This window comes from Vipera berus, assembly GCF_964194415.1.
Source record: "Vipera berus genome assembly, chromosome: 3".
NCBI classification, from domain to species: domain Eukaryota; kingdom Metazoa; phylum Chordata; class Lepidosauria; order Squamata; family Viperidae; genus Vipera; species Vipera berus.
Genome location: NC_138204.1, coordinates 48,945,591 through 48,969,705, shown reverse-complemented (window position 1 = coordinate 48,969,705; position 24,115 = coordinate 48,945,591). Strand labels below are relative to the sequence as shown.

The 24,115-nt window shown below is 39.9% G+C and overlaps 1 protein-coding gene across 1 annotated transcript; it reads left to right on the top strand.

Annotated features, from left to right (window-relative positions):
• The first annotated feature begins 8,242 nt into the window (after window positions 1-8,242).
• On the top strand, window positions 8,243-23,339 carry LOC308664692 (uncharacterized protein). The gene is made up of 8 exons (XM_081322144.1): window positions 8,243-8,365; window positions 10,924-11,043; window positions 13,367-13,677; window positions 14,416-14,519; window positions 15,599-15,804; window positions 16,651-16,761; window positions 18,614-18,758; window positions 22,422-23,339. Exons 1-8 carry the CDS (start codon window positions 8,289-8,291, stop codon window positions 22,581-22,583), a joined length of 1,236 nt encoding a protein of 411 aa, XP_081178270.1. The 5' UTR covers window positions 8,243-8,288; the 3' UTR covers window positions 22,584-23,339.
• Window positions 23,340-24,115: the final 776 nt, after the last annotated feature.

The following is a 24,115-nucleotide window of genomic DNA, read 5'->3' as shown; positions in this document are numbered from 1 at the left end:
CAAAATTCCAAAAAATACATGGATATCTCATTGAGCATAGTAGGTTATATTTCTGAGAAAAGATATATGGGATTTCAGTACATGTTTCTACATAGTTGTGCAGGTTAGTTCATGTTGAAGCCTTTAAAAATAGTGCTTCATACATGTAAAATACTTAAGTTTTCATTTTAGTAAGACTAACTTGGCAGCGAATCTTTATCTAATTGGATAAATGGCCTTATGGTAACTATTCAATCCCCTTCTAGCTTAAGCAGTTGTTAGAGATTGCTTTATGAAATCCATTGCTCCCAATGCATGAAAATGCTTGTTACATAAGTTAAATTAACTGCTAAGAATGTCCAGGACTCCTGTGTTGTTGTTTAACTATGCTCCTTTTTAAATTTTGAATTTGGATTCAAGCTGTTTCACATAATATCAAAGACATACATAATATTGCTACCTCATTTTCCCACATTGTATAATCTGATGTTGAAATGTACAGTGATCTATTTGTACATACTATGAACTGAAAATATGCCTTGGCTCTAATGGGAGCTGTTCGCAAGTTCTGAAACATGAGGAAAATATTTAAAGAAGCATGAGGAGAAAAAAACCACCAACAAATGGAGAAAGGTAATACTTTAGCTTATTGGTGAGTAAGGAAAGGAAGAGTCCGTGCAGATTTTACTCTGCTAGGCATTGCCAACAATAGGGGGTAGTGCTCATCTCCATTTCAAGGCCATGCTGTCCGAAGACATGTCTATGGTCATATGGCCAGCATGATATCAGGGAAAGCTGTTTCCTCTCTACCAAAGCAGTACTTTTCTATCATCTTGAATTTGCTTGCTTTCAAACTGGACAGGAGTCAGGCAAAGACAGGTGCTCACACCTGTCATGCAACTCAAGTCCTGAGCCCAGGCTGTCGGCCTGCCAGGCAAAAAGCCTAGCGTCTTAACCACTGAGCCATTGGGCTGCCTTTTTTTGGTGAATAGAGTAACCCGTATCCAGTTAAAATAGACTTTTATGCAAAGAACCCAAGCACATTCTGATTTAATAGGGGATAAAGATATATATTAAAAAGAAACTGCATGGTTAATTTCCTACATTCCCACTCTCATCTCATAATGAATTATTCAAAACAGTGCCTATAAAGTCCGTGAAAAGTAATGGTAGCAAGAGAAAAAAATGATACGACCAAATGTTTCCATTGTTTACATGTATCCACCTATTGGTATGAATGGCTTTCATTATTTTTCAGTAGGCTGGGGAAGAATAAATAGTACGTGTGGTCTACTATTTGCGCAGTCTAAGGAACAAGTTGACTGATTTTCAGTGGAACAACTCAAATCTGATGAGCAACTTTTGCACTCTTGTTGATTGGCTAGAGAAAGAACTGACTGGTTGATGCTGTTTCTTGTTTTCACCAGAATTGTCAGAAGTGAAGGGCATCTGTATGACTAGTTTGCAAATGCTTTGAAATAATTTGGGAAGGGACACAGTACCATATAGAAGTGTGCTAATTATTCAGGATGTGTTCTCCTCTTAAGGATGATTATTTTAATTATGAGCCATTGAAGATATACAGTTGCAAGAAAAAGTATGTGAACCCTTTGGGATTACGTGGAGTTTTGCATGAATTGGCCATAAAATGCGCTCTAAACGTCATGTAAGTCACAACAATAGAAAAACACAGTCTGCTTAAAATAATACTACACAAACATTAGCTGTTGTCATGTTTTAATTGAACATAAGATGGAAACATTCACAGTGCAGGGTGGAAAAAGTATGTGAACCTTTGGACTTAATAACTTGATTGACCCCCCTTTGGCAGCAATAACCTCAACCAAACATTTCCTGTAGTTGCAGATCAGACCTGCACAACGATCTGGAGTAATTTTGGACCACTCCTCTTCACAAAACTGTTTCAGTGTAGCAATATTCTTGGGATGTCCGGTGTGAATCGCTCTCTTAAGGTCATGCCACAGCATTTCAATCGGGTTGAGGTCAGGACTCTGACTGGGCCACTCCAGAAGGCGTATTCTGTTCTGTTGAAGCCATTGTTTTGTTGAATTACTTGTATGCTTTGGGTCATTGTCCTGTTGCATCACCCATCCTCTGCGGAGCTTCAGTTGGCGGACAGATGGTCGTACGTTTTCCTGCAAAATGTCCTGCTAAACTCTGGAATTCATTTTCCCATCAATGACAACAATCCGTCCAGGCCCTGAGGCAGCAAAGCAGCCCAAAACCATGATGCTCCCTCCGCCATGTTTTACAGTGGGGATGAGGTTTTGATGTTGGTGTGCTGTGCCTTTTTTTCTCCACACAGTGTTGTGTGTTTTTCCCAAACAACTCAATTTTGGTTTCATCTGTCCACAGTATATTTTGCCAGTAGTGCTGTGGAACATCCAGGTGCTCTTTTGCAAACTTCAAACGTGCTGCAATATTTTTTTTGGACAGCAATGGCTTCCTCCGTGGTGTCCTCCCATGTACTCCATTCTCGTTTAATGTTTTCCTTATTGTAGATGTGTCAACAAAAATGTTAGCATGTGCCAGAGATTTCTGTAGGTCTTTAGCTGACACTCTAGGATTCTTCTTTACCTCATTAAGCATTATGCGCTGTGCTCTTGCAGTCATTTTTACAGGACAACCACGCCTAGGGAGAGTAGCAACAGTGCTAAACTTTCTCCATTTGTAGACAGTCTGTCTTACCATGGACACATGAACATCAAGGCTTTTGGAGATACTTTTGTAACCCTTTCCAGCTTCATGCAAGTCAACAATTCTTGATCGTAGGTCTTCTGAGAGCTCTTTTCTGCGAGGCATGGTTCACGTCAGTGCTTCTTGAGACTAGTAAACCCAAAACAGATGTGTGTTTTTAAAGGGCAGGACAGCTGTCAGCAACACATCCAATATCACACTGATTGGAGTCAAGGTTGGCTCACTCCTGGCTCCAATTAGCTCTTGGAGAAGTCATTAGACTAGGGGTTCACATACTTTTTCCACCCTGCACTGTGAATGTTTCCATCTTATGTTCAATTAAAACATGACAACAGCTAATTTTTTGTGTAGTAGTATTTTAAGCAGACTGTTTTTCTATTGTTGTGACTTACATGACGTTTAGAGCGCGTTTTATGGCCAATTCATGCAAAACTCCACGTAATCCCAAAGGGTTCACATACTTTTTCTTGCAACTGTAAATAGTAATTATAGAAATGAGTAAACACTATTGACTAGTTGCTAAAAATGGCATTTCTACAAGTTCTTAGCTAGACAGTGTCCTGATATTTTTAAAGATCCTGATATTGAAAGCATTTCATAGATTTGCTTCAGCAACTTAACAGCTGAATAAGATCAATATTATTATTCCCTGCTTAGCAGAAAGAAGTTGGAAGGATGCAGTTAGTGACTAGTTAGATTTGAATCTGACAAATATGCTATGAATTAATCATTCTCCCAGTTATGTATGCATGCTTCTGTACCCCAAATTTTACATGCTTACATGCTTCTATACCCCAAAATTAACATCCTTACCTTCCAGACATGTTTGTAGCAAGAGAATGTATGAAGCATTTTGAATACAAAAAAGTGCCTTAAGAATGCTAAATGTTATGATATGAAAGTTTTGAACTGGAGGTTTCTAATTCATGTTCTTGGCTTTACCACACGTGAGCTGATAAATTTACATCACACAGCTGAGATCTCATATATTTTGAATTTGACTATTTAAAATATATGATTGCTCTGCTTTCCCCTGCCATATATTTACCAGTTTTAACATCCTAAGTTCATTTGTTTCTGGCAAGAGAGCACTGATTACTTATAAATGTGCAAGCAGATGCATAATAGATATTCCTAAAAAGCATCATTGCAGGATATACCTACAGGGAATGATCTAATCTAGTTTCAAGTATTCATTAAAACTGCCTCTCAAAAACATTTACTTTTTGCCAATCAAATCAGAAAAAATCAGAGAAAACCAGAGAAACAGTCTTATTTATGCTAATCAAGATAACGTGAAACATTGAAAGATTTGGAAACATTGAAAGTACAAAATGCTGTTACTGCAGAACTATATAAGTGGGAATAAAGTTTCACATCTATAGTAAGTCAATTTCTTATTTGGAATCGACTTAAAATGCATGAAAATGTGTCCAACCTTTCAAGACCCACCCACTTATAAGAAGGTCTGGGGCTGTGTGTCACCTTTTACTCCAAAAGACTCAGCAATTTTCTTCTTTCTCATCCCTGCCCCAGAGTTGTGGAGGAAAAGGTGGCAGTGTAGCATTATTTATTTATTTTATTTATTTAAATTTATATACCGCCCTATTCCCGTAGGACTCAGGGCGGTTTACAGGGAAAATTAAAAGTTAAAATACATCACATACAATTAAAATCGATTAAAACTAAGATTAAATTAATCCCTGAACTTAACTAAAACCCCATTAATTAAATAATTAAAACCCCTCAGTCTGGGCCAGACAGCTCAAAAAAACAAGTTTTCAAGTCCCTACGAAATGAGCGAAGGTCGGGGGCGGTCCTAAGCTCCGTGGGAAGCTGGTTCCAAAGGGCCGGCGCGCCCACAGAGAACGCCCTTCCCCTGGGATTAACCCGCCGGCATTCCTTAACCGGCGGTACCCTAAGAAGGCCCTCCCTGTGGGAGCGCACAGGACGATGGGAAGTTGATGCCGGCAGCAGGTGTTCCCTTAGATAATCCGGACCCAAGCCATTTAGAGCTTTATAGGTCATCACCAGCACCTTGAATCTCACCCAGAGGGCAACCGGATTATATCTCTTGACTTATAGGGCTAAGAGTCATTACCTAAAAGCTCCTGTATATTTTAATAAAACAAGAGATATTTTGGAATATTTTAAAGACTCATTTATTCTAGCCTTATACTTATGTTCATTCCTATTCAGTTTTATTATCCACTGCGACCAATGTGAGCCAACATTAAAGATCATAATTTGTACTTTTTTCCAAGATACATTTCAGTTATAAAAATACAAGTTACATGGTTGATTAAAATAGGTATATTAAGGTTTATGCTATAATTCAGGGTGTCAAACTCTCAATGTCACATGACGTGTTGCGACGTATCGTGACTTTTTTTCCATTGCCGGCAATGGGGTAGGCATGGTTTTGGCATGACGCATCCGGTCCATGGGCTGGCAGTTTGACACCTCTGCCGTAATTCTTTTTGAGTATCAAAGGAAACATTTCAGATACTGAATACTTTATATTCAGTTTTATTTTTACATACCTAAAACAGTCTACTGGGTTTTCTTGGTTCATTTATCTTCCTTTGCCAACCTTCTTGCTTTGCCAACCTTCAGACTTGCTCAGCCCTGTTTTTCTTTCCACCAACTCACATTTTCAAAACTGAAGATTAGCTATATTTTCTTTGTGATAGATTTAATCTAATACTTAAAACTTGTATTTACTTAGAGTCCTTCAAACTGGGTTGACTCCTACTGATTACATAGACAAATTGCTCCATTCACCTTATATGCTGTTTCCATCTAGTTTGCACAAGATTAAAGGGGCTTTTTCATTGTCTCCCTATAATTGATACATGCTAACAATGCGCCTCTATATTTTATGTAAAACAAGCAGTGCAAACTTTGTGCAAAAGATTAACACAAATTTGTCAAAAGGTCTCAGAACAAAGAGTAATATAGTATTTCTCCCAGGACACTGTTTCAGACCTTAAAGTAATCATTTTGGGGAAAAATGAGACTTTAATACAATCACTGATTGGGAGGTTGCTGAACTTAAATACTTCAAAATGTTTCATTCAATCTCAAAGGTCTCAACAAGCACAATGATACTTTAACACATTACATAGCTGACTCAGGAATTCTGGGAGTTGAAGTCCATGAGTCATAAAAGCTGAGGTTGCCTACCCCTGGTCTAGCCATTCCACGAAACCAATGAATTGCAGTTCACAAAAGCTTATGACTTCTAATAAAATTATGAAAGATGCTACCAAAACCTTAATGGGTTTTTGCCGCCACAAATTAATACAACTGTCCTACAGTGTGTATTATTATCACCATACCTCATTCGTTCATTTTGAATGGCTGCCCATCTCAAATTCATGATTCTGGGCAACTAATATTTAAAATACTTAAAAAATAAAAATGCATTAAAAAAAACCTATAACACGGAAGTAATAGAAAATACTTAGCTCAGGTTTTAGATTTTGGCCGTGGTTTGTTCTCCAAGTTCGTTTCAATATAATTTCTGAATGTTTCATTACCAAACTAGGTAACATAGCAGGATTTTCTTGTTCTATTCTCCTTAGCTTATAAATGCTTATAAATGCATCCAGAGCCCTTTCAAAAGAGCCAAAACACACTGCAAGACTAAATTATTAAGAAAAGCAGAAGAGAAACATTTTTTGATGTTTTCCTCCGCAATGGCTATCCCAAAAATTTCATAATACGATACTTATCATCCAAACGCTGACAAAATACACAGCCAACCAGAACACGAAAACAAGTCCTGCCATACATTAAAGGAACAACCAAAATGGCAGCCAGAATACTGCAACCCCTAATAATGATAGCTCACAAGCCCACATTTATACACAGAAGAGAGCTATCTAAAAAAGACAAAATACAGAAAGAAGACAACAGCAACATAGTATACAAAATCAATTGTAACCAATTCTATGTAAGGCAAACAGGAAGACAATTGAAAACAAGTGTTCATGAACATCAACTAGCAGTTAAACAGCTTGACCAAAAATCCCTGATCTCAAACCACATTGATGATAAACAACATCAATTTGTTTAGGAAGGAACAAAAATTATTGTGCATGCCGACACCTGCCCCACACATGATTTTATTGAGGCCTGGTATTCCACCAAAGGAGCAATTAACAAGCATATTGATCTAGATCCAACATAGGAATATGTAAGAAACCAGACCATTCAAAGTGCCAATAAATAAGAGAACCGATCAGCTGTTCAAAATTCAAATATAGCTCCAAACAAACAACCAATCGCACGACCAACTGAGCACACAAGTCATTTATAAGCTAAGGAGAATAACAAAAAAATCCTGTTGATGATGTTACCTAGTTTGGTAACAAAAGTGTTCAAAAATTATATTGAAACAAGCTTGGAGAACAAACCACAGCCAAAAACTATAGCATATAGCACTTCAGAAAAACCAAACACAACCACGATATGGGCTTAGTCACACATCTGGGGGATTGATGACAAAGACCTTCAAAAAAGCCAGCAGTGTCCTGGTAAGTGATTGCCAGAGAGCAGATGACACAACCAAAAAGTCTCTCTAGAATTCTGCCACATGACACTCACTGATGGACAGGATTTGGAGCAAGCTGGACCTGTTGGAACTAACATAACAGGTAGATACTATACAATCATAGGCAGATAGTTCCACAAATAACTTGATTATGTAGGGCTTTAAAGGCAACAACTAGTACCTTAATTGAACTTGGAAGTATACTGGTGATCCATACAGTTCACAAAATGTAGTGGGATTAGGAAGGAGATGCTCTAAAGTTTTTGAAGTGGTGGTTAACTGCAAAATATTTGGCAGATTGAACTTTTACAGAGGTTCACACTTGTATTTTTCTCCCATTCTCTGCCATCTCACTGATGAGACTGATCAAGCAACTTGAGTAACCTTTGCATAAACAACTATGCCTTGATTTTCTTGCTTGGCTAGGGACGGTCTTGTCTATATGAACTTCTATTTCCTCTCACTGATCCCTTTTATAATCCTGATTATACTATACTCGTATTGCCATAAAAGTAACTTTTTTGAAAGAAATCCATTACTACTGTATTTTGTTTTACCTAATCCTACATAAAATAGCGACACAATTTTGTTAGAAAACAAACCCGTTTGCGACCTGTTTTATTGCAATTTGGATTTTGCTTGGTAAAGCAAACTACTCCTCTACTAAACTTTATTTAAGTAGGACTCAAGAACAACAGAAGTTCAGGACGGATGAGCCTCACTCGTAAATACAACGCACAACCACACCCCTCCCCCCCATATGCCTCCTATGCAAAAACACGTCTGGAGTACCTGCTGAAGGATTTATCTCCCCTGCTCGAATATCTCTTGCCCACTGAGATGCCGCGAAAATAACCTTTTCAAAAAAGAGGCGAGCCACCATTCGACCGTTTAAAATGAGCGGGGTGTGTCTACCCTCCCTTCTCCAATGGGCTCTTCTTGCTAAACTCCTCCTCTGTCATAAAGTGCCTCTGGGAAGAGGGAAAGGCCAAGTAGATTTGGTAGTTTCTGCGTGCGTGTGGCTGGAAACGTGATGGAGTCTTGGCGGACTGTAGGTGGAGGCGCTCGCCAGGCCAGCAAGAGGCCTGGATCCAGTAGGATCCCATGCAGGTAGGGCGTTTTCGGAGAGAGATCTTGAGCGCCGTCGTCCTTCTTCTCCGCTAGATCGTCTGGAAAGCGGGGAGGGGCTCGTGCAATGCGCTTTTTGAAAGTATTGCTTTGCAGTTTTCTAGTTGCTGTAGCCTGGCTTGGTGGGCAACCTTGCAGACGCCAGAGAGATGGAGGTTTAGGGGCTACTGAGTAACTGGCCGTACTGCAAAGGACTCCGCAACCGTATTACTGTATTGTATCGGGCCCCGCAGTTGAAAGCAAACTTTCTGGCTTTTGTTTCTGCTTGCATCATTTCCCGCCGAGCATCGCTCTTGGGCTATGCGCGCGCAGTCCGCAGTTCGAACGGGTTGCTTCCACGCCCTCCGGATTCTGCTTGCATAGACGGGATGAGAAAGGGAAATTCCTTGCTACTTTCTTAGGATCTCTCTTGCTTTGAAGTCGTTTTCAGGGCGCGCCCTTGTTTTTAAAAACAAGGTCCCGAGCAGTAAGGACACGCGTTTGATTCTAGGAAGCGCCCACACAAAAATGGAGGGCCTCTTTCCTGTGTTTCTTGTACTTGAAATGGAAACCGTATAGCTAAAGCCACACTTGAGTTTAACTAAAGTTAGGAGGGAATCGTCCTTTTTTATGGATGCGTATGTTGGTGGCTACTGTGTTAGTAACTTGTTAGTGATAGTGGCCTCTTAGCCTTGAGAGTTTGGGAAATACCAACTAGGCTTGCCAGTATTTACTCACCCTACCCCCCACGGAACTGCAGGAACAAAGAGTTGGAATTTCACTCAACTGCCAAGCAATGTCCACTGCTCCTCCTTACTCGGATCAACATTCCTACCGATTGGTAAATTTAGTTTAGGGTTATGCAGGTTCTTAAAAGGGGAAACTTTGCTAGATTATGAAAGCTCTTACAAAACCACCATTATCCTTAAGTGCTAATTTCAGTTGCAACCACCTATCTTCAATACATATCAACATTAACTACTAACAAAAAAGTAATTCCTAGCTTAGAGGAAGGAGTGGGGAACCACTATTATTTCATATCAGGCATAGTTAATAGCACAGTTGATTAATTTACACATGTAATGCCTGCAATTATATGTTGGTATCTTTGTGTAAAGTTCATCATGTCCATCGTCCTTGTGTAAGGAGCACCATCATCGTGGTGCTTTTGGAATCTTTGTGTAAGTGATACGATTTTGTCTCCCAACTGGTTTTTTAAAAAAAATTATTGCTAATTCACTGTCTTTCATTGCTCCCCTCCTGCTCTTTTTTTGTCCTATGACAATACAGTAGCCAGGTTTGGGAGAGCCTTTTCAGCTTCACAGATCAAGTGGGAACAGTTTCCCCTTTGCTTTCGCTAATTTCCTTAGAACAGGACTCAGGGCGGTGTACAGGGCAATACAATAAAAAATACAATGTACAAAATTTAAGAAAGAATTAAATAGTGTAGCCCCAAATTACAATAAAAATTAATAAAATTAATATTAAAATACCCCACGCCCATCAGACCAGGCCGGCTTGTTCAAATAAGTAAGTTTTTAGGTCATGGCGGAAGGAGCGAAGGTCAGGAGCCATCCGGAGCTCAACCGGTAAACGGTTCCAATGGTCTGGCGCACCCACAGAGAATGCCCTCCCCCTGGGGGCCGCCAGTTGACACTCTTTGACACCCTGAGGAGGCCCTCTCTATGGGAGCGCACTGGACGAAGGGAAGTTGATGCCGGCAGCAGGTGCTCCCGTAGGTAGTCCCGACCCATGCCATTTAGGGCTTTATAGGTCATTACCAGCACCTTGAATCTCACCCGGAGGGCAACCGGAAGCCAATGCAGCTCGCGGAGTAGAGGTGTTACATGGGAGTATCAGGAAGCCCCCACTACCACTCGCGCGGCCGCATTCTGCACCAGCTGAAGCTTCCGAGTAGTCTTCAAGGGCAGCCCCATGTAGAGAGCATTGCAGTAGTCTAAACGAGAGGTCACAGGCGCATGAGTGACCGTACGCAAGGCAGGTCTTCCTGCAAAAGTTTGATCTTGCTGGCTATTCCTATTACAATATATACCCTTTCTTGGAACATGAGCTTAAAAATGGCATGTTCCCATATCGTTTTTAAAATTATAAGTGTAACATTGAAAGGTCCTTCATAGGCCTATCTTTGGAATCTGGTTTAATCAGGAATTTTATTTATTCTCCATTTATCTGAGAATATTCATTTATTGTTTATCACTCCATTTTTTTCTGTTTTCATTTTAACAAACTTAGAGAAATGGTGTTTGTAGTAAGATTACAGATAACCCAAAATGGAATAAAGAGCTTCTCTCCTTCCTCTGCCCTTCCTAGACTTCTAGTTAAGGGAAAATAGAGGGGAAATAAGGTGTGTGATTGGTATATATATATCCATATCCATATCCATGTGGGATCTGATAAATTCAGAGTTAAACTAGGATGGAAATGCATGTAAATTTAACACTGGTTGGAATATTTTTACTAAGATACTGGCATCCAGATGGCCCTCTTAAGAAACAGAATTCTGATTCCTTCTACACATTTTCTTATTATTCTGCTTCTAGGAACTTTGCCCGTGGAACATGTAAATGGGGTCAGAATTGCCGATTTTCCCATGATAGGAAATCTACCCAGATCTGCAGGTATTTCCAGAATGGATTCTGTGGCTATGGAGACTGTTGCAGGTAAACATTTTTGAAAATTTATAATGTGCCTCATATCAATTAAGATATGGAGTATTAGTGGTGTGGAGGATGAAAAAAAAAAAGAAATTTGCTTTAAATATAGAACAAACTACCAGGTTCTGGAAATTCTGCCAGATCCTCTTAGGTCAGTCCTAACAGGGCTGAAATCTGATTCTTTTGGTTTTCCTTGTTTTGATCAAAACAAACCCAGGAAGACAAGTAGAGGAAGGCTGATATATGTTACTGCCTTCTTTTTTCCTCATAGTAGCTCTCTGCATTCATATCCTTAGCTTTTCCCCCCTCAGCAACTGTAGGTGCCATATCTTTTTACCTCTCGCCTTTTCTCCTTGTATTTCCCTGCGTCTTACTTTCATACATGTTTCAGAATACTTTCTCCATTTCTTTTAAACAACAAGAAAACTAAAAAAAGGCTTAGCCTACATTCCACCTCAGCCACAAACCTCTGAAGCAGCTTTCCAACACCTGGTGCTTTTTAGGTGCTTAGATTATTGCTCGCACCTGACAATGGAACTACAGAAATATCCCCCAATTTAGCCATCACTAAATCTCCAGATGTGTCAATTCTAGATAGGAAATAAAAGAGTTGTAAAGCCACAGTGCTAAATGCTTAATACCTGACACATGAAGGGCAGAAAAAGTAGTAAGTCTCCATGAAAATATTGGCAATATGTCCAATATTTGTTAGATCCATGATGCAAGTTCTGATGTAGCATTCCTTTTTTGGGCTTTGCTTTTAGTGAACGATTTCAATTTAGGTTAATTTTCCAGGATTTTACAATATGTTACTGGCTCGAATTTTTCTCTGTTGGTTAATGCTTGACATATTGAGCATTTTTAGATGTTGCATAGCAGCGGGAAAGTGCTGTTTAAGAAAGATTTTAATATACTTTACTTTAGAAAATTTGAGGGTGGGGTGGGATAGAGAAAGGTTTCATATTATTCCATATTGCAGATAGCCAGTTAAGATTATAATGGCTTGAAGGTCAAAATAAAAACTTCAAACTTTCCCACTTAGTCTATATATGATGGGTTAGCAATCAGATTTTCTTCTGGCTACTTATATTAGGAGATAAAGATTCACATATGCTAAGCCTCAGTTTATTGAGCAAGCTAGAATGACCTACTTTTCAGATAATACTAAGCCATAAGCCATGGCTTGGTGACACATCCTGTTGAGCACAAATCATACTAAGCTTATTTTAAAGTGTGAATGTGGCTTTTGTAGTCCTTTTTCAAAATGCATGTTAAAGGTATATGCAAAAATATTAAAATGAAGTGGTACTCAGCATTCCTGTTCTGATTTACTTTGTGAATGAGGCAAACAAACAGCCTTTTTAAAGGGAGTTGTAGTCTCTTACACATAGGTTTAGCATATCATTTATCCCTTGTGCTGAATATTTTGATTATCAGAAGGCGCAAGGTTAGATCCCAATTGTCCAATCCACGCATGGAAACAGCATGAATTCACAGAAAAGCACTAGGATCCAAATGGGGGTAGAAAGAGTCAAGAAAGCCTCTTTCAAATTTGTGTTTCTTCCCCTTCTGTCATCTGTCTTGCTGCTTTAGCTCTCCTAGTACTCGGAGCAACTTTGAGAAAGTACTGAAGTTGTTTGGGAAAGGGGCAATAGGAAAGCATGTTTTCTGACCCCTTCTCTAGCAGGAGTATTCGAAGTACCATTTGGCAATGATTTTGTAGAGCTATAATGATTCCTGTCTTTTTGTTATACTCTCATTTCCCTGAGAGTATGATAATTTTGAAATTTTATTTAGCATATGATGAGACCATGGCAGAGAAGTAAACATATACACACAATTCACGTAATTATATACAAAACCTATATGGGGGCATGGCAATAGCCTCATAACTGGATGTTCAGTTCAACTATCCAGGTGATTGTCTCTGGCATTGCTTTGTGCAGATCTTCAAGGGCAGTGGTCCACAACCTTTTGGGCACCAGGGAAAAGTTCTCTGGAGAGAAGTTTTTCCGCGGACATGAGGGTGCGTGGTTTTATCTGCTGCCTGCATTCCACGGATGGGACTTTGCTTGTTTGTGCAGACTGGTTGCTGGCATGCCGCAGCCCAGTACTGATTCACAGACTGGGTTGTGGACCCCTGTTCTAGGGAGCCAGAGAATGCACGTTGTGGGCAATCTTGCACACTATGTTTAATAGTTTGCGTATCAGCACCATAATTGCAGCAAGGAGAATTTGAAAACTAAAGTGCAAGGAGAGAATTGTTTCATATCCTCTCAGTGAAATATTACTATTGCTCCACCTCACTTGCTATTCAATATTTCATTAGCTACCAACATATCTCAGAAGCCCCAGCCTTCAGCAGGTGTGGTACAGAGTCTGCCTACCATGGACTGGAAGGAACTGGATTGTCGGGGAACCGCCGAGGGTCAGAGCCAGCCATTTTTCCAGAGGCTTCAGTCAGGAGCCGAGGAAGATCCCGGCGGGAGTCTGAGCCAGCAGTCTTGGGCACGGGGCAGCTGCAAAGAAACTTTGAAAGCATGAGCATATCATTTGATGAGGAGGACGAAGACAAGGAAAAAGCCTTTATCCCTAACTGGGCTCTCAGCAAAGAATTTTTCCCTAGGGAGACCAATGCAGGTAGGCTTCCAACAGAACTAATGGAATAAAGTTGTATGTATTATGTATTTAATTGGAGTATTCACAGGACACATCAAATTCCAATACCATTTGCAGCTTAGTATGTGTAGAAGCATAGTACTCAATGAGATGTTGCATATTTTGGGCTCATCATTTCAGGTCGTCTTGTAATTGCATTTTGCAGATCTTTATTATTTGACTGCTAATATACACTTTTCTCTGTCAAAGTATCTTCTCAATATCATCATCATCTCTAACTCAAGATTCCATTGTTTATGTTCCATTTGAACCATGAAAGCACTTCATAGCCATCTTTTCTTTGAAGATCTTCCAAGAAAACCAAGTTATATTGTAACTACTTTTCTGAGTGGCTCTTGTGTTGTAAGAGTCCATTTAAAAGTGACCACGTAATTGAGTAACTTTAATAAAGATTTATTTAATATGCATATCTTGCTTAAATGAAAATCTCTATATTTTGCATTAAAATAAAAGAGGTAGAGGCTAAGATCCTATCTAAGCCACCCATATGAATGGCCATTTAGTCTTTCCACCACCATCACTGTGGCAACTGCAAAAACTTCTGCTCTTCTTTCTGGTTTGTCCTTCCAGAGATACATCTTGCTACCGTATTTCTTGAAGTTAATAAAGACTTCTGGGGGGTGTGATATTTGTGATTTAAACTCATTTATAATATTACCTGGAATGGATTAATGGGCTCGCTATATTCTTTCTGCTTAGTTTCCAGCTCCCAGGAACTGAAAATTGGTACCACGTCCCTGAAGTCAGAAAGTGAATCCACCAAGGAGACTGCTTCTGCTTCTCTCCCCTCAGGACAATCAAAGGTAGGTGGGAGAGCTGAAGATCAGAGAGAACAATAGATAATACCATCTAAAAGCATGCTGTGTTGTTTGAGTATCCTAGGACAACAATGTCATTATATATCTGTTTCATACGGAATATACAGACTATTATGTTGGGGGGCTAAATGAAGAGCTATTGCTCCCCCGTATTGAGATCTTAAAACATATTTCTTTGAAAATTCATTCTAGAGTGCACTCTGTTGATGGAAATAATGTCTCTAGAAACCACTAAACTGAGGTTCTTAGCAAGCATGGTGGCTGAGGGTTGGAATTACTAGAACAAAATTTGCAGGAACCAGCCTTGCCTTACACATCCTGTTTCTCTCCTTCCCTCTGCATTTGCCTTAAAATCAGGTTCTACAGGCTATGAACAAGTTGGATTAGGCAATCTTAAGAAAGGGAGAAAAATGGAATGGGTAAAGAATAGATCAAAGTGAGGGAAAGGAAAAGGACAAAGGAGTGATGAAGTAGGAAACAGGAAATAAGCGAATGAAAAATTCCTGAGAGGCAAATGATGGTGATAATGCAGCGCAAAAGATCTTGTTTTGGGGTTTTTTTTTAAAAAAAATTATTCCACATTTCTTTGTGTCAAAATACATTTATCAAAACAAAGCCTAATTATTGTGGACTTTCCTACCTTTATAACCTTTGGTTGAAATTTATGAAAATTGCAACTGAATACAATGGGGGGGGGAACAGTTTGCAGAAATAAATTCATCCTATTGAAGGGTACCGTGCTCTTGTTGTTGCTACTAAATTCTTGGGCATTTAAATGTTAACATCTAACTCTGCCAAATGTTTTTGAGGTAGCAGGCTTGCTTTCTGTGGGCCAGGAAGAGCTGCCAGTTAAGACAAAGATGGGTATGACAGCATGAGTCTTGCCCCAATCCTCCTCCTACCACTCCTAGCTTTCCTTTTATCTAAAGCTCCGATATAGGACAAACGTTCTAAATTTAAAATTGTGAAAAAGCAATACAAAAAAAAATGGATCGATAGAGTGAACAGCCAAGATCTGTTTTGTCTTATTTTACTCTTAAACATTCTGATGATGTTTTTTTTAGGCAGCTGGTAGTTCAGAAGCAGCAATAGAAGCTGCAATGGAAAGGAGCAAGGATGTGGTATGTGGTATCTGCATGGACAAAGTTTCTCAGAAAACCTTGCCTGAGGAACGTCTGTTTGGCATTCTTCCCAACTGTACCCATGCTTATTGTGTGAGCTGTATCCGGAAGTGGCGGAAAAGCAGAGACTTTCACAGTACAGTGATAAAGTAAGTTTTGCATAGTGATTGCAGGCCTCCTCCTGCTTATATAAATGGAATCTTTACGGAGGTTAATATTTATTCTTGTTCCTGGCCAGTACACCATGTACCCTTTAAGCTTGCATTTCCATTGTCTATCATGCTTGGATGAGAAGCTTTTAAATCACCGTGCTGTACATTCCTTTTCCTACTGCACTGAGTGACTCGGGACATTTTGAAAAGCCTCTGTCCTGTACACTGGCAAAATAAAACCACAGCAGCCCAGAAACAAGTGCTAGAAGGAAAAGGGACAGGTTTGCAGTAGTCCAAACCTGTGATGACCAGAGTGCAAGTGATTGAGCAGAGAGCCTCCCTGTCCAGGAAAAGGCATAACTGGTGCACAACATGAAGCTGAGCAAAAGCCCTCCTAGCCACTGCTGCACCTGTTTTTCAGGAGCAGGAGACATGAGTCCAGGGGGAGCCTCAGGTTATGCATTGGATCTGTCTCGGGTAGGGCAAGCTCATCAAAGATGATAAACTCCTCGATAGGCAGGGCCCAGCCACAGCCCTTCTGTCTGTTCAGCCCAAGTCTGTTGCTCCTCTTCCAGGCTCCCACAGCCTGCTGGCACAGTGAAAGCACATCCATTGCATCACTCGCTTTACCAGGGATTGGGATATATTGTATAACTAGGTATCATCAGTGTACCGGTGATACCTATCTTACGATAAATAAGTTTGCTTCTGCTTCACTGTCGACATTAATACAAATTGAAATTCTGAAGACAGCTGCTAAATCTCCACGGTTTTTAATACGGTCGGATCATCTTGATAGATGAATTGTCTACTGCATCTTTTGTCATTGTGTTCAACTTCCAGAGGTTGCCCAGAGTGCAGAGTCACATCAACTTACTTTATTCCCAATAAATACTGGGTTTCTGATGCAGAAGAGAAGGAAAAACTGATTGAGAAATTCAAGGCTCGGACTCGGTAAGTAACTCCCTCTCTGATGAGTTACATAATGTTGATGCCTGAGGTTCATATAGTTAATTGGGGGACTTGTGATTTTGAATTATTGTTTGGCTTTTTATTTCAGCTCTCCTTTCAATCTTTTATGCTGTTTTGATAGTCACGTTAATTTTGTTGTTAGCTGTCTAGAGCAGTGATGGCAAACCTATGACTGGCCATCTAAAAGCCCAAGGAATTGTCGCTTACTTTAGATAATTGAAAGGGGATGGAGTTCCTCCTGAATTTCCCTAAAATGGTTACTATAGAGGAGGCTTTATATACTGTATATGCAGGCATGTAATGTTCCTGTCACTGTTAAAAGGATGCCTTATGGCAGTGACCCCAATTCTGCCTGTTTTCTTTCCTGACAACCAGTTTGGTCTGTTGCAGTGATTTAAGATGCTGGATTAGAAGCAGGGAAAACTGAGTTTTATTCTTGCCCTAGGGCACAAAAGCCAGTTGCATAATCTTGAGCCAATGACTCCCTCTCAGCCCTAGGAAGAAAATAATGGCTAAATGCTTAGAAAATTGCAGAGACTTGTCAGTGTATTTTCCAGGAATTGGGTCTGGCTTAAAGGCAGGGAAAACCACCCCCCCACTCACAACTTTTCTTATACAAAAATTATTTGATTTATTTAAAACCCTAGGACAACAATCAGCTTCAAAAATCTGTGATTCAATTGTTAAATTGCTGGATTAGAATTATAAAGACTCGGCCAAATTCATAGTCAGCTCGGGAATCTTATTAGATAGCTTTGGGTCAATCACTATCATTTAACCCCACCCCACAGGATTGGCATTTGTATAAAGTTGTGGGAGGAAGTACTATGTAGAGCATTCTCTGTTTCTGAAGGAGAAGCAAGATATGAATAGCTAGATAGTACAAGTAGTCCTCGATTTGCGACCACAATTGAGCCTAGAATTTATGTTGCTAAATTGAGAAATTTGTTAAGTAAGTTTTGCCCCATTTTACAACTTTTTTTGCCACATTTGTTAAGTGAATCACTGCAGTTGCTAAATTAATAACATGCTGGTTAAGTGAATCTGGCTTCTCCATTGACTTTGCTTGTCAGAAGGTTGCAACATGACACCGGGACACTGCAAATGTCATAAATATGAACCAGTTGCAAGCAACTGAATTCAAACTCACTGCGTAACCATGGGGATAAGTCTGAAAAATGGTCATGTCCCCTTTTTTCAGTGCCGTTGTATCTTCGAATGGTCACTAAATGAACTGTAAGTCGAGAACTACCTGTATTCCCAGCTATCACAGGTTTGTAGGCTACAGGTTGAGGGAAGTTCAATTACAAATTTAAATCAATTCATGATCTCTCTGGCTATGACCTTTAATTATTGGGAAGAAATTGTTGATAGCATTATTTTGCAATTAAGAGTTTAACTTGGTGATTTAGCTGATAATGTTGTGATATATCATTTTTGTACCTTATCTGCAAATGTGTGTGTGTGTGTGTGTGTGTGTGTGTGTGTGTATGTTAAGTGTTTGTTAAGTATTTTGAATACCTTGCTAGGCCCCAAACATGGGGCAAATCTTATTTCCTGTTTCAGCCTAACCCAAGGCCATCTGCAGGCCGTAGTCACAACAGTGACAGCTTATATTTGTGTAAATTTTTTTAATATATGTATGTATGTATGTATGTATGTGTGTATGTATGTATGTGTATATATATGTATGTATGTGTGTGTATATATGTATATATACGTGTATATATATGTGTGTGTATATATGTGTGTGTGTGTGTGTGTGTGTGTGTATACACATACACACATATATATATATCTGCTGCTATTCTAATAATTACTTCGTTTCTCTTAGCAAAATACGATGCAAATTCTTTGTCCGAAGCAATGGTCACTGTCCCTTTAAATCAGAATGCATCTATCTGCATGAACTTCCTAATGGCCAGCTGCCTGCTGCAAGGTTGCGACAGAGACCTCAACAGCAGAATCGGTCACCCTTTGTAAGTGAAACTACTTTCATATGGTTGAGCTAAGATGAAGCATTTCAGCGATTTGCTGAGCAATAACATCCATTTCAGAGCTGACTCTACTATGTACCCAAACTCAGTTTGGTATTTTCATAATTCTCAATCTGATTCCCTGCTGGGAGTTCTGGAAATTTCTAAGACATCAAATTGGACAAGGATTTTGTTGTTGTTGTTAGTTGCGAAGTCGTGTCCGACCCATCGCGACCCTATGGACAATGTTCCTCCAGGCTTTCCTGTCCTCTACCATCTTCTGGAGTCCATTTAAGCTCACACCTACTGCTTCAGTGACTCCATCCAGCCACCTCATTCTCTGTCGTCCCCTTCTTCTATTGCCCTCAATCTTTCCCAGCATTAGGCTCTTCTCCAGTGAGTCCTTCCTCCTCATTAGGTGGCCAAAGTATTTGAGTTTTAGCTTCAGGATCTGGCCTTCTAAAGAGCAGTCAGGGTTGATCTCCTCTAGGACTGACCGGTTTGATCGCCTTGCAGTCCAAGGGACTCGCAGGAGTCTTCTCCAGCACCAGAGTTCAAAGGCCTCAATTCTTTTGCGCTCAGCCTTTCTTATGGTCCAACTTTCACTGCCATACATTGCAACTGGGAAGACCATCGCCTTGACTATGCGCACTTTTGTTGACAGGGTGATGTCTCTGCTTTTTAGTGTGCTGTCTAGATTTGCCATGGCTTTCCTCCCGAGGAGCAAGCGTCTTTTAATTTCTTGACTACAGTCCCCATCTGCAGTGATCTTGGAGCCCAGGAAAATAAAATCTGTCACTACCTCCATTTCTTCCCCATCTATTTGCCAGGAATTGAGAGGGCCGGATGCCATGATCTTGGTTTTCTTAATGTTTAGTTTCAACCCAACTTTTGCACTCTCCTTCTTCACTCGCAACAAGAGACTCTTCAGTTCCTCTTCACTTTCTGCCATTAGAGTGGTATCATCTGCATATCTTAGGTTGTTGATATTTCTTCCAGCAATCTTAATTCCAACTTTTGATTCATCTAGCCCTGCCTTTCTCATGATGTGCTCTGCATATAAGTTAAATAGGCAAGGCGACAGTATACAGCCTTGCCGGACTCCTTTCCCAATTTTGAACCAATCAGTGGTTCCGTGTCCAGTTCTCACTGTTGCTTCTTGGCCCGCATATAGGTTTCTCAAGAGACAAATAAGATGTTCTGGTACTCCCATCTCTTTAAGAACTTGCCACAGTTTGTTATGATCCACACAATCAAAGGCTTTAGCATAGTCAATGAAGCAGAAGTAGATGTTTTTCTGGAACTCTCTAGCTTTCTCCATGATCCAGCGTATGTTGGCTATTTGATCTCTAGTTCCTCTGCCTCTTCGAAATCCTGCCTGTACTTCTGGTAGTTCTCTATCCACATACTGCTGGAGTCTAGCTTGTAGGATTTTAAGCATAACTTTACTAGCATGAGAAATGAGTGCAATGGTGCGATAGTTTGAACATTCTTTGGCACTGCCTTTCTTTGGAATTGGAATGTAAACTGATCTTTTCCAATCCTGTGGCCACTGTTGAGTTTTCCAAATTTGCTGGCAAATTGAGTGTAGCACTCTTACTGCATCGTCTTTTAAGATTTTGAATAGCTCAGCTGGAATACTGTCACCTCCACTAGCTTTGTTGTTGCTCAGCTTTTCTAAGGCCCACTTCACTTCACATTCTAGGATGTCTGGCTCGAGGTCAGTGACCACCTCATTGTGATTATCAGGGACATTAAGCTCATTCTTGTATAGTTCTTCTGTGTAATTTTGCCATCTCTTCTTAATCTCTTCTGCCTCTGTTAGGTCCCTGCCATTTTGGTCCTTTATCATGCCCATTTTTGCATTGAACGTTCCCTTCATCTGTCCAATTTTCTTGAAAAGATCTCTGGTCCTCCCTATTCTATTGTTTTCTTCTATTTCTTTGCACTGTTCATTTAAGAAGGCATTCTTATCTCTTCTAGCTATTCTCTGGAATTCTGCATTCAATTGGGCGTATCTTTCTTTTTCTCTCTTGCCTTTTGCTTCCCTCCTTTCCTCAGCTATTTGCAAAGCTTCCTCAGACAGCCATTTTGCTTTCTTGCATTTCTTTTTCTTTGGGATGGTTTTGGTTGCTACCTCTTGTACAATGTTGCGAACCTCTGTCCATAGTTCTTCAGGCATCCTGTCTATCAGATCTAATTCCTTAAATCTATTTGTCACCTCTACTGTATATTCAATGGGGATATGATTTAATTCATACCTGATTGGCCTGGTGCTTTTCCCTACTTTCTTCAGTTTAAGCCTAAACTTTGCAACGAGAAGCTCATGGTCTGAGCCACAGTCAGCTCCTGGTCTTGTTTTTACTGACTGTATAGAGCTTCTCCATCTTTGGCTGCAGAGCATATAGTCAATCTGATTTCTGTGTTGACCGTCTGGTGATGTCCATGTGTAGAGCCGTCTCTTGGGTTGTTGGAAAAGAGTGTTTGCTATGACCATCGTATTCTCTTGACAAAATTCTATCAGCTTGTGCCCTGCTTCATTTTGTACTCCAAGGCCAAACTTGCCTGTTATTCTGGTTATCTTTTGGCTTCCTACTTTAGCATTCCAATCCCCCATGATGATAAGGACATCATTTTTTGGTGTTAGTTCTATAAGGTGCTGTAGGGCTTCATAGAACCGGTCAATTTCATCCTCTTCAGCACCGGTGGTTGGAGCATAGACTTGGACTACTGTGATATTGAATGGTTTGCCTTGGATTCGAACTGAGATCATTCTGTCATTTTGAGGATTGTATCCCAGTATTGCTTTTCCTACTCTTTTATTGACTATGAAGGCTACTCCATTTCTTCTGAGGGATTCTTGCCCGCAGTAGTATACCTGATGGTCACCTGAATTAAATTCACCCATTCCTGTCCATTTTAGTTCGCTGATACCTAAGATGTCGATGTTCAGTCTTGTCATCTCTTGTTTGACCACGTCCAGCTTGCCTTGATTCATGGATCTTACATTCCAGGTTCCTATGGAGAAAAAATCTTTACAGCATCGGACTTTCCTTTCACCACCAGACATATCCACAGCTGAGCGTCCTTTCGGCTTTGGCCCAGTCGCTTCATTCTTTCTGGCGCTACTAGTACTAGCCCTCTGCTCTTCCCCAGTAGCATATTGGACGCCTTCCGACCTGAGGGGCTCATCTTCCAGCGTCATATCGTTTTGCCTTTTGGTACTGTCCATAGGGTTTTCATGGCAAAGATACTGGAGTGGGTTGCCATTTCCTTCTCCAGTGAATCACGTTTTGTCAGAACTCTCTGCTATGACCTGTCCGTCTTGGGTGGCCCTGCACGGCATAGCTCATAGCTTCATTGAATTACGCAAGCCCCTTCGCCATGACAAGGCAGTAATCCATGAAGGGGTGGACAAGGATGCATCATGGAAATACAGTATTTCGAATTCCATAATGTTGCAATCAGGCTTGGGCCAATCTTTCATTATTCCACATGTGTTTTGTTTCCCTAAAAGTTGCAGATGAAGTTGGCACTACTTACTTGAAAAACATCATTGCCTTAATTTGTATTTTCAATCCTAAACCATTTTCTGACAGACTGGTGGAGACTGTCTTTTGTCAGTGTGTTATTTATTTTTTTTCTGTCATGTCTTCTGTATCGCAGGCCTACAATCCGTCTCCATCTGACAGCTCTGAAGAGGAGGATGAGGATGAGGATGTGGATGTGTGCCTTATTCAGTGGGCTCTTACCTTTGCGCTGTTGCACAAAGATACAAACTTTGACTTTTCAGACTTTCTCTGGGATTCCAGTGATTCTTCTGATTAGATGATGGTGTCCTCTTCAGAGGCCATGTGTAACAGGCTCCAGGAACAACGTTGATGAAATGTAAAGTGGTGCCTTAGAGGATGGGTGCGGGATGAAAGATGTCTTTATTAGTAATAAGCTTAATGGCTTTTAGTTTCCTGTCAGATGTATTTTGACTGGAACCCATAAGCTGGGAGAGAACACAATGCAAGGATTCATTCTATATTGGGAAAGGCCAATATAGAATTGCTATCACCACTGTCAGCACATGATGTACATTTCACCAATTGCACTGCTGTGGCCCTAACTTTTCCTTGCCTTAATTGTTGCATTTTCTGCATTCCCTCCCACCCTTATAGCTGATCCACGTATTGGATTTCCCAATGTATCATGTATTATAGCCTTACAAGTCTCCTATGGAAGGATGCTGGGATCTTCTGATTTTGCATGTATTCTGGAGAAGTCATGTGATCACCTGTGGTCATGCTGCTGCTTATTTGTTTCCTCAGGAAAACTGGTTTGCTAAGCAATGCTATTTACAGTAGGCAGTATCTGCAACTCACTAATATAGCAGTGCTGCTAGGTATATAGTAGGCCTAATTGTGGGGGTGGGGTGGGCATGGGAGAAAGTATAAATCTTGAATTTTTAGTATTGGTGCAGTCATCAATTAGCAGTGGAGGCTTAGAATTGTAGTTTAAACCCTTATGATAAGGGATTAGTAAGCCCCTACGTATTTTTTAATTCCAGAAATATCTCGAGATCATGAAATAAAAAGAAATATGCAAACATTATTTGTTATAGTGATTTTTTTATATCTCATCAAATGATATCACATCAAACTTCTGTTTTCAAGAAATACAAACAAAACATTCTTGTCTTTTAATGTTTTCACCCAGTGTTTACTGTATTTTCTTTTTTTCTATTTTAATACTGCAATACACTGTTGAAGAGATGACAAAAAGTAACATTTCATAGTTCTAAAGAGTAGAGCTTAGGCAAGCTCTGAAAATTATTTAGAGGAAAAACACCACTTTGTTTATTAAAGTAGCCTAATTTTTGGTCTGGCTTCCATAAGAACCTGAAAAATGTAGTCGCTTTAGGGAGATGATTTACTAAAGATAAGTAAAATGACTCTTAAAACAGCACATTTTTCTCAGATTCGTAATAAGAGCAGAGAGGTTCCTATGCTTCTTTAGGTCTGAAATAGTTCTTCCAAATCATTTTGAAGCAAAGAAAGCTAGCACAATTGGATATGCCTGCCAAAAACAAACAGTTGAATATAAAGATGCAATATTGAAGTAATATTCCTAAGTATGAAGTCTTCTGATTAAGGAATCATTCTTAGGGTCATTCTTAGAAGCTATGTAGAAAAATGTTCACTAATGAAATAATTGTTATAACTCATCTTTCCCCTTAGATTTTTGGATAGCTTCAAAGAATGTTCTGTAATTTAATTTCTTAATTTTTTTATTATTTTAATCCCATTTATATCCCACCCTTCTCCGAAGACTCAGGGCGGCTTACAATTTAAAGCACAAATCAATGTGCTTAG

Bases quoted from the DNA above. Each gene is read 5' to 3' on its own strand.
- LOC308664692 (XM_081322144.1), top strand. From the start codon at position 8,289: ATGGAGTCTTGGCGGACTGTAGGTGGAGGCGCTCGCCAGGCCAGCAAG. The intron at 13,678-14,415 runs GTAGGCTTCCAA...CTTTCTGCTTAG, and splicing joins CCCTAGGGAGACCAATGCAG to TTTCCAGCTCCCAGGAACTG. The intron at 14,520-15,598 runs GTAGGTGGGAGA...TGTTTTTTTTAG, and splicing joins TCCCCTCAGGACAATCAAAG to GCAGCTGGTAGTTCAGAAGC.